The 14,189-nt window shown below is 41.0% G+C and overlaps 1 protein-coding gene across 2 annotated transcripts in view; it reads right to left on the bottom strand.

The window, feature by feature from the left end:
- Positions 1-13,686, bottom strand: part of LOC136833729 (uncharacterized) — a 39,284-nt gene extending 25,598 nt beyond the window's left edge. The window contains exons 1-2 of one of the 2 annotated variants that reach the window (XM_067095945.1): positions 13,531-13,686; positions 5,848-6,681 (exon numbers count right to left, since the gene is read on the bottom strand). In XM_067095945.1, coding sequence (XP_066952046.1) covers positions 5,848-6,010 — 163 coding nt within the window. In that variant the 5' untranslated portion in view covers positions 6,011-6,681; positions 13,531-13,686. The remainder of the gene's footprint in view (positions 1-5,847; positions 6,682-13,530) is intronic. The other variant, XM_067095946.1, reaches the window with a different exon arrangement.
- Positions 13,687-14,189: the final 503 nt, after the last annotated feature.

The raw sequence follows: 14,189 nt of genomic DNA, 5'->3' as shown, positions 1-14,189 counted from the left end.
TCAGCAACACACCTGAAACACTCTTCTCTCAGGTGTGCACTCAACCTCTCCCTTAATGTCTTAAAACAGGCATTTCAGGAGGTTCAAAGGAACTCCCATTACCTCCTTTAGCTCTCAATTCACAAGAAAGAGTTGAGAAGGAGGACCCCAAAAGGCACCCCAAAGACAAAGACAAACATACTGGAGGATCCACTACAGAAAGAACAACTGCAACAGGAAGAATGCCCCCCTCCTTTGAAGCAGTCAAGAAAACCAGGGCAGCTGTAGACACATTAGCAACTTCCTTAGATAAAGAAGGCTCAGGTGTCACATCCTTTCCTCTGTCAGGTTACTGAGGAAGACCATGAAAGAAGGGCTACCCAGAATATTCAGGACAGGCCAAAACTTCTGCAGGTACTGCAAAAATGACAACACCTTCCTTGTAAGTGGACATCATTTTCAGGGGAGTAAGAGGGTGAAAACTGCTGGAAAAACACCTCCCTCAGCAGCTGCTTTGTCCTCCAACAAAAGGTCATGTTCAGGTTCATTAGGCCTAGTATTATCCCTCCTTGAAGCGGTAACCCTCACAGGTACAAGATGGAGGAAGGAAGGAACTTGAAGAATTCGGAGGCATCACCAGAGGCATATTCCCCCACCCCATGCGTAACTGGCGAGTGCTTCTTATCCATCTTTCTCCTCTTTCCAAACCTAACCCACTGGGGCAATCCCAAACAGTACATTCCCTGCAAGGAGAAGACCTAATATGCCTACTCCCTCCAGGCAGCACAAAAACCATATGGGTGACCAAGTCCCTCACATCAACATTGTTCATGTTTTTCTCCATGTTTAAAAAACAAACATCAAGACAACAAAAACAAAGAACAAACACAATTAAAGACCACAGAGTAAATAATCATTCAAACATTTAAAGTTCTCTCAACAACCAAGATAGGACAGAAGAGTACAGCACATCTGTTCTCCACGGCAAGTGAAAAAAGTTTGTGTGTGACAGTTGGTAAGTGAGGGATACTCCCCCACTAAACCCCATCTCCACCTATTAACTACCTTGCTACCAAATTTTCAACAAAAAGATAGTCATATTCAAAAGGCAATGGTTTGTATTTCCATGGGAGCAAATGCACATTTAAAACAACTAAACAGCTCTTGAATAAAAAATTGTTTTCACAAAATTAAGTTTCATATATACCTACCAAGTAATTACATAGCTATAGTAGTTCCTAATTATCACAGCAGCTTAAATTTTTAAATTTTTAAATTTGTGGTAGCACTGCTACTGTTTTCGTGTAGGTAACTAGTCCCACCACTTTCTGGGAAGAATAGATACAACACTGCTGAAGAGCTCAATTCGTTTGTGCCCTATGTCCATGAGAGGGGAGGAGGGAGGGCTCGGGTTCTGTAATTACTTGGTAAGTATATATGAAACAAATTTATTATGAAAATATACCTTACCAAGTAATTACATAGCTGAATCCCACATTGACAGGTGGGGGGATACATGGACATACAGTATTCTACTCAAAAACACTCAGTAATGGTAATAATCTGAAATAGAAAGGTAGCTAGCATTGGTAAGAGAGCTACAGCAGAAAGATACTGCCTCTAGTTGGAGCTAATCTCAACCTGTAGTGGCATGGCGGCATAGCCATTGAGTGCTTCTACTTCAGTGGGAGCTTTGCAGTGAAGGAGTACTCCGAAGGCTAACAAAGCATCAACAAGTGCCATTGCCCTGGGCATAGTACCATAAAACAAACAAACCAAACAACACTACCTATCCATTAAAAACAAACTGGAGGGTACTCTAGGTACACAGTACCCCCAGGCACCCCAAGACTCGACAACCTGTATCAAGGCAATGAGACAGAGAATAGACGGAATACCCCTATGCCTCATCCCCCAACACCATGCCAGCCACTAACAATGGACCTAGGGTACTATAATTTTACGTACACAATCTCCACTCACGCAAATAATGAGTAGCAAACACTAATCTACACTTCCAATAGGTGGACTGAAGGATCACGGACAGCAACAAGTTACATTTAAAAGCCAATAAGGTAGCAGTGGCTTTAATTTCATGGGCTTTGACTTTAAAAGCAGGTAAAGAATCCTCCCAAATTCCAGAGTGTGACTCTGAGATTACACCTCTTTAAAAAGAATGCCAGCGCCATTCTTGGACATTGGTCGGGAAGAATTTTTAACCGAGCAACAGAGGTTGCTTGAGAGGCCTGTGATCCTCTCCATACTATCAAGGTAATATCTCAAGGCCCTTACAGGGCAAAAAGCTCTTTATTTGTCTTCTGGGCCAAGGATATCCGTCAAATTCTTGATGGTGAATGAACTGGGCCAGGGTTTAGAAGGTGCCTCATTCTTGACCAAGAACCTGAGTGTAAAGGAGCAAACCATATCTCCCTGAGAGAAACAGACTCTCTCATCTATTGCCTGTAGCTCGCTAATTCTCTTGGCCGTAGCCAAAGAAACAAGAAAAAGGGTTTTCCTTGTTAAATCCTGAAAAGAGCCTGAGTGAAGGGGATCAAATGGAGGGCCCAAGAGCCATTTAAGAATGACGCCCAGGTTCTAGGAAACCGAAACTGTTCTCTCTTGCTTAGACATGTCAAAGGATTTACAGTAATTAAGTCACTAATTATCTTAACTGGCCGACACATCTAAGCCTCTGTGTCTAAACACAGATCCTAACATGGCTCTGTATCCTCTAATGGTAGATGCAGCTAAACTTCTAGTTTTCAAGAAAATCTGCAATCTGCGTTACAGAGGTTTCTGAAGTAAAGACGTTATGTCTTCGACACCAGCTGCGGAAGACTGCCCACTTTGCCTAGTAGGCCTTAAAAGAAGACTGACGTCTACAATTTTCCAATCGCCTCTGCAGCTGGTCTTGAAAAGCCCTTTGCTCTGACAAGTTTCCAAACAGTCTGAATCTTATCAGAGCGAGAGCAGATAAGCCTTGGTGGAATCAATGGAAGTGCGGCTGTTTGAGAAGACTTGGTCTCTATGGTAAAAGTCTTGGGATGTCCACTAACAGCCTGAGAACGTCCAGGAACCATTCCTTTAGCAGCCAGAACGGAGCTACTAGGGACATCGAAGTAGTGCTTTGGGTTAAAAACTTGTTTAAAACTTCCCTGACCATGCTGAATGGCAGAAAGGCATACACATTTAGATTTGACCTGTTTTGGAGCTGGCATTCATTGCCCATGCCACAGGGTCCAGGGCTGGAGAACAATACAATGGGAGGCGATGGTTTCTTGACGTTGCAAACAGGTCTATCTAGTGCTTTCCCCACCGTTTCCATAGGTCAGTGCACACCTGCGGATTCAGCATCCACTCTGTAAGTAGAACCTGTCTGCAGTGACTTAGTTCATCTGCTAGGACATTCAGCTTGCCCTGGGTGAATCGCGTAACGATCTTGGTGCAATTTTCCTGCACCCAAAGGAGGAGATCCTTTGCCACTTCGTTGAGGGAGGAGTGAGTACCTCCTTGATTCCTGATGTAGGACAGAGCGGTCGTGTTGTTCAAATGGACCACTACTGTCTTGTCGAAGGTCGCTGCTGCAAACAACTGGAGGCCCAAATGAATCGCCTTCAGTTCCCTTACACTGATATGAAGTTTCCTCTCCTCCGTGGACCACATCCCAGAAACCTCCATGTCCTCCAGAAGAGCTCCCCAACCCAAATCCAATGCGTCTGCATATAAGGCTAGGCTGGGGCTTGAAGGAAGAAGAGATTTCCCTACTAAAAGTCTTCCTTCTGACAGCCATCACTGAAGGTCTTCCTGATTTCTGGCATGATGGGAAAAATTAAAGAGTCTGGAAGAGTCTTCCTGTTCCAACCAGCCTTTAAGAATAACTGTAGTACTCTCCTGTGGAGTCTTCATAAAGGTACGAATTTTTCAATGGATGACAGATTGCCCAGAAAACTCATCCATTCATTGGCCAAACAGGACAGGAGAGAAAGGAAGTTTCAAACTGTCAGAAGGCATGACTCGACTCTCTTGGCGGACGGAAAAGCTAGAAAGCTCAAAGAGTCAATCATCATCCCTAAATGGAGAATCACTTGAGTCAGGACTGCAGTAGGCTTCTGCCATTGTCCCAAAATACTGTCAACGAAGGATCAGGAACCATAGGGGCAGACGAAACCGCCAAGACAAATGGAAGAGGTGGAGTCTGGCGTCAGAGTGTGGCACCAGATGCTTGGCAGCTGGCGCCAGATGGACAGGATAACGCGCAGACACAGGTGGACGATTGGATGCCAGGCACTCGAGACACTATTGGGTGCTCGTACACTAATGGGTGCTCAGACACCACTGGACACTCAGATACTACTGTGGCTCCCACTTCAGGACAAACAGAAGACAATTGCTCCCACTTCAGGACAAACAGAAGACAATTTCTTCTGAGATGTGGAAGAGCACTTTGGCACCAAACGCTGTGCTCCACAACCAAAGGCTCAGGAGACAAATGTCTGGGACTGTCCCAGAAGCTACAAGCAGGCTGAGGACTACGTTCCTGCTCCCTGGGCCACTTCCAGGGGATTGGAGAAGCGCGATCAGTAGCTGAGACGAGCCTTTTCAATGGCCAAAAATCACTGGAAAAGCGCCAACCACGCCTCTTGTCCGCACTAGAGTGCGAATCACTCGAGGACAACACATACACTTTCTTACGGACACCTTTCAAGTGGCCTGGGACATACAGACAACAGGCTCGACCAAGGGGGCAACTACCCGTGGGCAAACCCCACCGACCTCCCTTGGACTTCCAGTATGCCTCCTCCCAGATTTAGGGGAGTCTGACAGGGAAGTTTGTCTAGGAGCATCAGTGGGATGAGTAGTCACCTCTTCCACTGACACTGCACTTGCACCGATATCACTTGCACTCATCTTGTCCACAAGGACCTTAACGGAAGCCCCTAACTGGGCCATGGTAATCACAACAAGACCAAATTTCTGGTCTACTCTGGCTTCGAGGCTGGTGATGGCATTGGGGTCGGAAGCATGAGAGCTAGGTAATCGAGTAGGCAGAATAGAAGTAGGGCTGGTAATGGGGGAAAGAACAGTCACAGGTGAAGGCAAAACAGATAAATTGGTAATACCCAATTTAGGTGAAGAAAACTGGCTAGCTGAATTCCTAGCTTTGGCTCTAGCAGCCACCTTCCTCTTTCTGTCTCTTTCTAGTTTGTCTAGGTGTGCCTTTAAAATCTTCCATTTCCCCTGATCCCAGTCTCTACACTCATCACAAGTCAGATTAATTGAGCAAATTTGTCCTCTGCAATTACTACAAATTGTGTGTCATACGAGGCTTTCGTCAGTCTGGTGTTACAGCCATTCCTGCAAAACCAGATACTAGTAGAACTATTAGTCAGACACTGTCCAAAAAGTCTTAATCAGCGAAATATCTAAATCAAAATTGCCTAAACTAACTAAATTAGCATGAAGGCTACCAACAAAAGGAATGCTTCACCAAAACAGCGACAATCGAACACAACCATCTGGTGAAAATACAAAATCAAGTTGCTCAAACAACTGAAGTTCAGTCGCTGACCTGCAGAAACGAATTGAGCTCTTCAGCTGTGTTGCAACTATTCTTCCCCGAAAGTGGGATGGGCTAGTTGCCTACACAAAAACAGTAGAAGCAGTACCGCAAATTTCAAAATTTCAAAATTTAAGCTGCCACGATAATTAGAAACTATGGCTATGTAATTACTTGGTAAGTTACTTATATGAAAAAATGGATTAAACACACACTACTACAGTATTAGCATAAGCAAAATATAACAAAGATCATTTAAATGGCAAAGAGGCATAATTAGTACTGGTAGTAAAAAAAAATATGTAATATACCTGCTGAAGGAGAAGCATGTGGCATTGGATAGGTGTGCTGCTGTGGTGTAAGAAGTGGCGAATAGAGTGGAGGTTGGGCTGCCATGATTGGTCTCAGCAAAGTCTGTTGTGAGTTAAGTATTGGGGTATAATAGTATCCAGGTGGAGCATTAACCTGTCCCATGGTACCACCATTACTAGGGACAACTCCACTACCATGATGGAGATGATAACTAGATGAAATTCCACTTCCTCCACCACTTTCCTGGTAGTTAGATGGCAAATTTGTTGTTCCTGAAGTATTACATTTGTCGAAGTAACTACATTTGTCGCAGCACTTCCTCCTCCACTCGACCCAGCAGTATTATTATGCTGATATGATGTTGCAATGTTGTTGTTGTTGTTGGTGGTACTTCCTCCACTAGAATTATGATAGACAGAATTGACAGAAACAGCTGCCCTACCATTGGTACTTGCAGAGTGATGATATTCTACAGCTGAAGTGACAGGTCTTCCATTACCAGCAACATTGTTATGGTAACTTGAGTTAACTGTCATAGTTCTGCTATCAATACTGCCAACTTGAGGATAAGAAGAATCCACTGTAGTAGATGAAACTTGAATGCATTTATCACCAACATGGTGGTAGGTATTTGTAACAGTTGAATTAGTTGGTCTTGAACCCTGATAACTTGATACTCCAACAACTGCATCTTGACTAGATTCTGATACTGATGGTCTGCCAGACTCACAAACTGGTGTTTGGCTAGTAATTTTGCAGGCAGAAGGCTCTCGTTTTATTGTCTGGCTAACCTCATTGATTATAATACTGTTATTACTGCCTTTATTCATGATCTGAAATAAAAAAAAATATTTCACACATTGCATCATGGAATAGCAATTTTTAAAATTAAATTGCATTTCTCCTAAAAGCTGTATAAAAACCTAAGTCTTTTATATAGGATTATTATTTAGCACAAAGCTTTTTTGTTAACTAGCTTGTTGACAAGGCAGTTCCAAGTGGAAGGCATTGGATAAGTGGAGGAGTACTTACCTACTCACTTAGCTGCATGCCTGTACTTTCATATGCAGCCAGTAGTTGGTGTGAGGTAGGATTGCAGTTTAATAATATAGTCAAGTCTGTGCATCTGGTACACCCGCATTTTACTTTTAAAGGTTTATACTGTACCTATTCCAACAAATTATACAACCTTTTATCTTTTATTAGGAGATTCACTACTTAGGTAGAAGATAATGTCTTATGGAACATGGGAGGTTCTCATTCTATTTACCAGCCACAGTTGCCAGCTTTTCAGTTGTGTATAACCTGGTAAATCTAAAGTGAGACAGAAAGCCAGGTGTCACAGTTTGAGCATGTGATTTCTCCACTCTTCCTAAACCATGGGATATTGGAGCATTAATATTATTATGGGTATAATTGTGCCAAAAACTGTTACCTACTGAGTTGGACCTCCTAGACACAGACAGGAGAAACAGGGATCTCCTGAAATTTCCAAGACAATTTTCAAGACCTTAGAGTTGGGTTCTTACACACATACCAAACTGTGACACACAGCAAAGTCAGTTTTTCATGACATTTGCCAGGCTGGATAGATGGTTACAGGAATCAGACTTCCCCTGCTCATATAGCCTACATGACTAGGAGACTGGCAATTGTGGGTAGTAAATGAAACAAGAACCTCCGACGTTTTCTTCAGGGGAGTGTTTGAAAAATCCGACGTTTCTGCTTCAGGGGAGTGTTTGAAAAAATCGTTTTTTATTAATAACGCTGGTTTTTTTGTATGAATCATGGTTTTTTAGCATGAATCACTTTGAAATTTTAGGCATTGGTTAGTTTACAGTGGTCAGTATTCATATTTTCCTTCTGATTCGCTGGTACCCCACCCCAAAATTCTTTTAAAAAAACTCTGCCATAACTACTGCAACCTAAGAGCTGAAATTTACATGTAGATAGGTATTATAGATTAGAATAAAGTAATAGAGCATTTTTTCAATATTTTTTTTTTTATAAATATTTTTCGATTTTTTAAAAATCTTGGATCAATTTCGTGGAAAAATAAATCCCAAAAATATTTTTGGACAAAATAAAAAACTCTCTATAGTTTTGTAGACAATTTATTTAGCTTTCATTTGCTTTTTGTTTCATTGAGATAGGTGAATTCGTTACTTCTGAGTTTCCATTTGAAGGTCAATAACTTTAGTTTTGAGATATCAACCTCCAAAGTTTTATGATGACACTTTTTGCTTGTCTGTCCATTTATTTGCTTGTTGTCTCACTCTTTGAGGTTTTTATGACAAATTTGATGTGTTATATCATACTGGTGTTATCTGTGATTATTATTTTATGTACATTGAATTAAATTTTTATATATTTAGGCTCCTGGTCCCCCCTCTTTCCTCTCTCTTGGATGCCTCCCTCTTCATGATGTTGTTTCCTCCTTTCTCTTATGGAACGTAGATGTTGTTTAAATTTTCTTGGTCTCGGCATGGTTTCTTCTGAACAAAGAAGTATTGCAAAGCCAAGAGAAATACAAAAAATTGACTTGCAAAGTAATATAAGTGCGCTGAATGAAAAGCGTGTCAAAACACGGGCGAGGTTGGGCAGTGCAATGTCTTGCTTCGTCAAGAGCTGAGCTGCCACTGATCGCCAAAGTGGGTACACTCCTTCACCCAACAGAGCCTCTACGCACTTGCGATATACTGAAGTTGTCATTACATTATCCGAAAAATGTAATTTTCTCAGTGATAATAGGGTTACGGTTTTGGATTATAACTCCAAAACTATTGCAAATTTTTTAATAAAATTTTCTAAGAATATAGTCAAGAGGTGTAAGAGTCCGTATGTGAAGTATCAGGAAAAATTTGGATTCTTCTATTTTTTCGTCAAACGCTCCCCTTAAATAAAGTCTCGTCATCAGGTACTCCCTAGTTACCAAGTGGCATCCATATGAAACTACTTTGTAAAACAGACCTACAGGAATACAGTATACAGTGCAGTATTTAAAGAAGATATGATAGCAAAGTTGCACCTGAGGGTAGTAGGGCTACATTGAAAGAGCTTGATCATGAAGTCAGACATGGGATGCCGGGTCTCATGACACTTGGAAAAAGAAAAGAGATTCCATTGAAACATCAAATCTTTATGGTATGGAAAATACAAAGATATATGCTCTTCCTTTATGTACAATATGACTCATATGTAAACAAGACCTGGAACTCTCTGCGTACAGATGTCATCAGCCAGTTTGTAAATATTCAAATTAGTTCAGAAAAGTTAAATTTCATACATACTGTAGAAAGGGTATAAAGAATATTTTATCCAAGTGAAACTGCCATTATGATCATCTGGTAATACTGTACTATGATACTTTAATTCCTCACCAAATACATGAACCATATACTGTAATTTTCATACTCCTTATCTTGTGGTACAGTGTAAAAACACTAGTGTCAGTGTTTTGCCATTCCCATACATAGTAATTATGGAAATACCCCAGTGGGTCAGGATATTTAGGAGGAATAAAAATTGGTGAATTGAACCAACAGGAGTGGTCTAATTGTATAAACTACAAAATAAGCAGTCAGAAAAAATATATGTCTTTAGTAGTATAAATCACAAAACACATTACAGTACAGTATAAAAACAAAGATGTCACAAAACCAATTAGGTTACAATGCTGCATAATAACCTTACTCTCAATAACCTATGGCAACAGGTTCCTACCAGACCTAGAGTAATGAGAGTAAAATATAGATGCATCCTAGCCTTATCTAACCTATGGCACCATAAATCATAGAAGTGAAATAGAAGATCCCTCTCAACCAACCTTGCACTGATAAAGGGGGGCTCCTCAAGGTATTTTTTCTTATAGTGGGATTGGAAAGTGACTGGAGTGGATGACTCTCCCCTTTAGCATTATGGCCAGCATATGCCTTACTTTAAAGTTGGGAGGTATTTCTTGTCTCAGTTCTGATAATTCAATTCAGTTAAATGAAAAATTCATCAGTGGAGGCAAGGCATTTATAAGGAGAAGACACTATGATACTTCCTAGGTGAATAAAGAGCTTAAGTCTTGATTTTGCATAATAATAAAAGTTAATGTACTTTCAGCCATTCTTACACATAAGACAGCCTTTGTTCAACTAAGTATATCTGGTACTAAAAACTGGGAGTCAGAAAACCGGGAGTACTTCAGTGTAAGGATTTTTGAAGTTGTAATCAGCTGATAATTGTACAAAAACAAAAAAATTAAAACATACCATATGCACTTGTGATTAGTGCATGCATTACATGTGCCTATTATCAACAACTTCAAAATGGAGCACCTTCAAAACAATAACAATGTTAAAAAATGACGCAAACTTTCCTATTTTTATCGGTAAAGACATGACAATCACTTACCCCTAGTCTACATTGCCTATGGTAAAATATGCCAAAATGACATTTCTTATATTATATTCACTGCAAGTGAGGAGTTATAGCATCATAACATTACCCACGTTTTTGAGTTAGAGTAAGCTATTACGGCAAAAAATCACACATTTCCCAAGTTCTTGTAAAGTAATTTCTATTTTTCCTAGGCATACAAACCATTGCCTTTTATGTAAAGAGTATTCCTGAGCACGAAATGGAATCAGCCACTGAAACTTGGTAACAAAGCCCCCTACTCACTTGCTGGAGGCAAGCACTTTTCCTTCAGCATCCAGGAAGACTCTGGTTTGTATACCAATGAAAAATATAAATTACTTTGAAAATTTGTTAGGTGTTCCTATAGCAATGCAAGCCACTGTCTTTTATGTATGAAACTGAATTCTTAGGTAACATAGTGGTCTCTTAAATGGCAAGTCAAATCACCACCTGGAAATGCCAAGTTCCCAGTCACAGTAGTTAGTAAGGAACCTCTTACACGTCTGTGATCTCTTTTACAGTCTTGAACAGGGATGTGAGATCAACAGGGTCCAGAGACAGAGTAAGATATATCTGCCCAACAGATTGGGTAACACAAATCAAAAGGCAGCTAAAATCTGGTAAAATATAAACTAGTAAGTTCAGAAGACAGCTCTACCACCCATCTCCCCGTTACAAAGAAGAATGTAGAGATCTGCACTTTATGAGGCAAAGCTCTACATTAGAATGTTCAACTCTATAGCTCACCTGCATCAAAGTTTGATCCAGCATATACTCAGCCTGATTACTGCCTTGCAGAGGAAGAAGTAGAAAGATTAGATAGAACCAGTCAATCAATCATTCAACCTCTGGCCTTATGCCTTTTGAGTACCTTTGGTCTGAGAGGAGCTTAGATGAATACACAACCTGTGAGCAACCACCACAGGCGACAAGGAAAAAGGAGTCCAAGAATTTGTGGGCCAACATCCCTTCAGTAGAATGAGGTAAAAATAATTTGGTGGTCTCTTGACACCTGCCCATATTACCTGGAAAACCAAAATATTCCTCCAAAATCCAAGGGTTGGGCCAGCACCAACTTTGTGTGCAATCACCCACTCAGTACATTAGCCCTTTTGACAGCTTCACGAGGCCAGAAAGAAAGTGTTCTTTGCCACCATTACGAAAAAAACACAAATGTAGTATAAATAAACAATATACAGTAGATTCCAAAGAGAGTTGGGAGAATGCATTGGCAAACTAAAGACAAAGTACCTACTCCTTCCAGATGTGGGGGGAGAGGTTTCTCCCACTAGCCTGCCTACCTCCTACCTCCATTAGCTACCTTATTGCAAAGTTCCAACCACCAATTCCAGCCCGCAATGAGAAATAATCCTAGCTAGTACAGCGATGATTTGTAACACAAATGGAGCATAAAATTAGGTAGAACTAGGTAGTAGCTCCGTGGCCGCAATTTCCTTCTAACTTAGGTAATTCTAAGCCGGCTGTCCGCGGTGAGCTAGACTGTGGCAACTGGCGTTTTTCTATGTTATTTTACTTGCTTTACAAGAATTTAAAGTCATATTTTGTCGGCCGGCTGTAAATTTGTAATTGACCTTTGAAGACTACACGACTTAAGTACCTAACGGGGGTGGGTCTAAGCCGGCATTCATAACAACAAGCCCCCACCTCCCCTCCATAACTAATATGGCAAAATTGTAACCAGTAAACACCTCTAGGCAACGTTAGGTTGGTATTTTTAGGGGTTTACTGGTTACAATTTTGCCGTAGATTAGCTATGGAGGTGGGGCTTGCCGCGGAATGCCGGCTTAGACCTACCCCACGTTAGGTAATACAAGTCGTGTAGTCTTCAAAGGTCAATGACAGCTTAGTTACAGCCGGCCGACAAAATATTACTTTAAATTCCTCTAAAGGAAGTAAAATAACATAGGAAAACGTCAATTGCCATAGTCTAGCTCACCGCGGACAGCCGGCTTAGAATTACCCTAACTTAACTTTTTCTACAGTTTTTTGGTTGCTAATTATGGATTTAGCTTCAGTTTTTGTTGCACGATTGTAATTAACCTGTAATTAACCACAGAACTTCATGCAACAAGCTAGGGGACCCGATGGGAAAGCAGGGTTAGAGGTGGGGTTATACCTCCGGAACAGGGTGATTTGTTCCCCCACTTGTTACTATCCTACAATTTAGGGGACCTAGGGAAAGCGGGGTTATGGGTGGGGTAGACCACGGGGGGTGAGAAGACTACCAAATTTTACTGTATACGGCTTTACAGAGGCAAAAAACCCTTACACAAACACAGGAGGAACAAGACAACAAAAGTAGCCGTTACAAAGACAAAAACTTTCACTACTACTGCTATTTCGAACGCTGCCACGCATGCGCACTCTTATAGGGGAGCTTTTGGTGCACAGGCTGACTCCTTACCGAGGAAAGGGGGGAAGCTTGGGGGATAATATTAGTTTCCAGTCCTTCTAAGTTTCAATTTTGCGAAATGCACTTGGGACATTTGAGATAGATTTAAGTAGTAGCTCCGTGGCGGCAATTTCCTTCTAACTTGACTTTTTCTACAGTTTTTGGTTGCTAATTATGGATTTATCTTCAATTTTTGTCGCGCGAATGTAATTAACCTGTAATTAACCCCTGAGGTCCATCCAACAAGGAGTTTCCATACACGATCTTCACAAGACAGAGCACGGCTACGTCTGTTTGGAACGGTTCACATCCCATCCGGCAAGTGCAATAACTTGTTAACATGGGTATGCCCTGCACCAGTACTAAACACGGCAAAGGGACATTCCGTCCCCCCGATGCCAGTACTAAACACGGCGAAATGCATTTATTTAACTCCCTCCTGTTGGCGATGGCTCCTCCTCATTTTTCCCCTCCAGAGGCCGCCTCCCGAACATAAACATGTCCACTCCATTTCTGTGTTCTCCCCCCCCCCACCCACCCAAAAACCCCGAATTCCCACAGTCCCCCTTTAGGTTGAGTAGAGTTAGGGGGCAAATAACAGTTGGCCGACAAAAAACAAACTCACCGCCAGTATCAGAAACCCTAAGTGTAGAAAATACCAGTTTCCAAGGTAAATACAGGCGCGGAGCTAGTACTTAGAATTACATAGTATTTTAATAAATAGACTAGTTTCTAGTCTAGTTCAGCCAATAACTTTGATCAGATGAGCAACTTGGCCTTGCCTATCGTAGGAAAACTGTCATAATAACCTATAAACAAAGATTACGCTAATAAAACATTACAAAAGTCCAAACACAGTTACCTGAAATTAAGCTTCAAAGCTTATCGGTTATGCTTCTGCGTAAGTGTACATAAGACAAGCACTCTAACAACATAAAATTGTCAGAAATATGCACCACTGACTAAGCTTCTGACGGTTCACCAATGTAAACAAGGATTCACGGGTTCACAGTTCCTAAGTGAATTTTGAAAGAAGTTAAAAGACATATGAACAACTCAACTGACTAATTATAGTAAATAACGAGGACATTAAGTGTCAGTTGAAATAATGAATTTATAATACTAAAAAGAAAAGGTATAAATTAAAACTGTTTAAAGCTAAATAGCTCTGCTCCTAACTCGCACAGTTTAGTGTGTCTGCAACTTTGTTTAGGAGTAATCACTTAGGGAATCAGGAATCATTCTACGGACAAGAGCACAAGCCACAAGCTTGTAAGGGCACAGTTGTGATTTATTTGTTAAAAAAGAATTATTTTAATCATTGCTCAGCTCACAGGAGGGAACAATGGTCTTTGAACAGAAGCAATATTCATATTCGTAAAGTCCCACAGATTGAGTTACGATTAAAGGTTAATTAAAAGTAAAAATCTATAGGTAAAACAAAATTGAGTAGCAATTGACATTAGTAAACGCCAGAAAATGCTATTTGAATTATTAAGCTCTTCATCATAGCGTGGCCAC

Source organism: Macrobrachium rosenbergii, chromosome 52, assembly GCF_040412425.1.
Source record: "Macrobrachium rosenbergii isolate ZJJX-2024 chromosome 52, ASM4041242v1, whole genome shotgun sequence".
In the NCBI taxonomy this organism is placed as follows: Eukaryota; Metazoa; Arthropoda; class Malacostraca; order Decapoda; family Palaemonidae; genus Macrobrachium; species Macrobrachium rosenbergii.
This window is presented reverse-complemented; position numbering and strand designations above follow the sequence as displayed.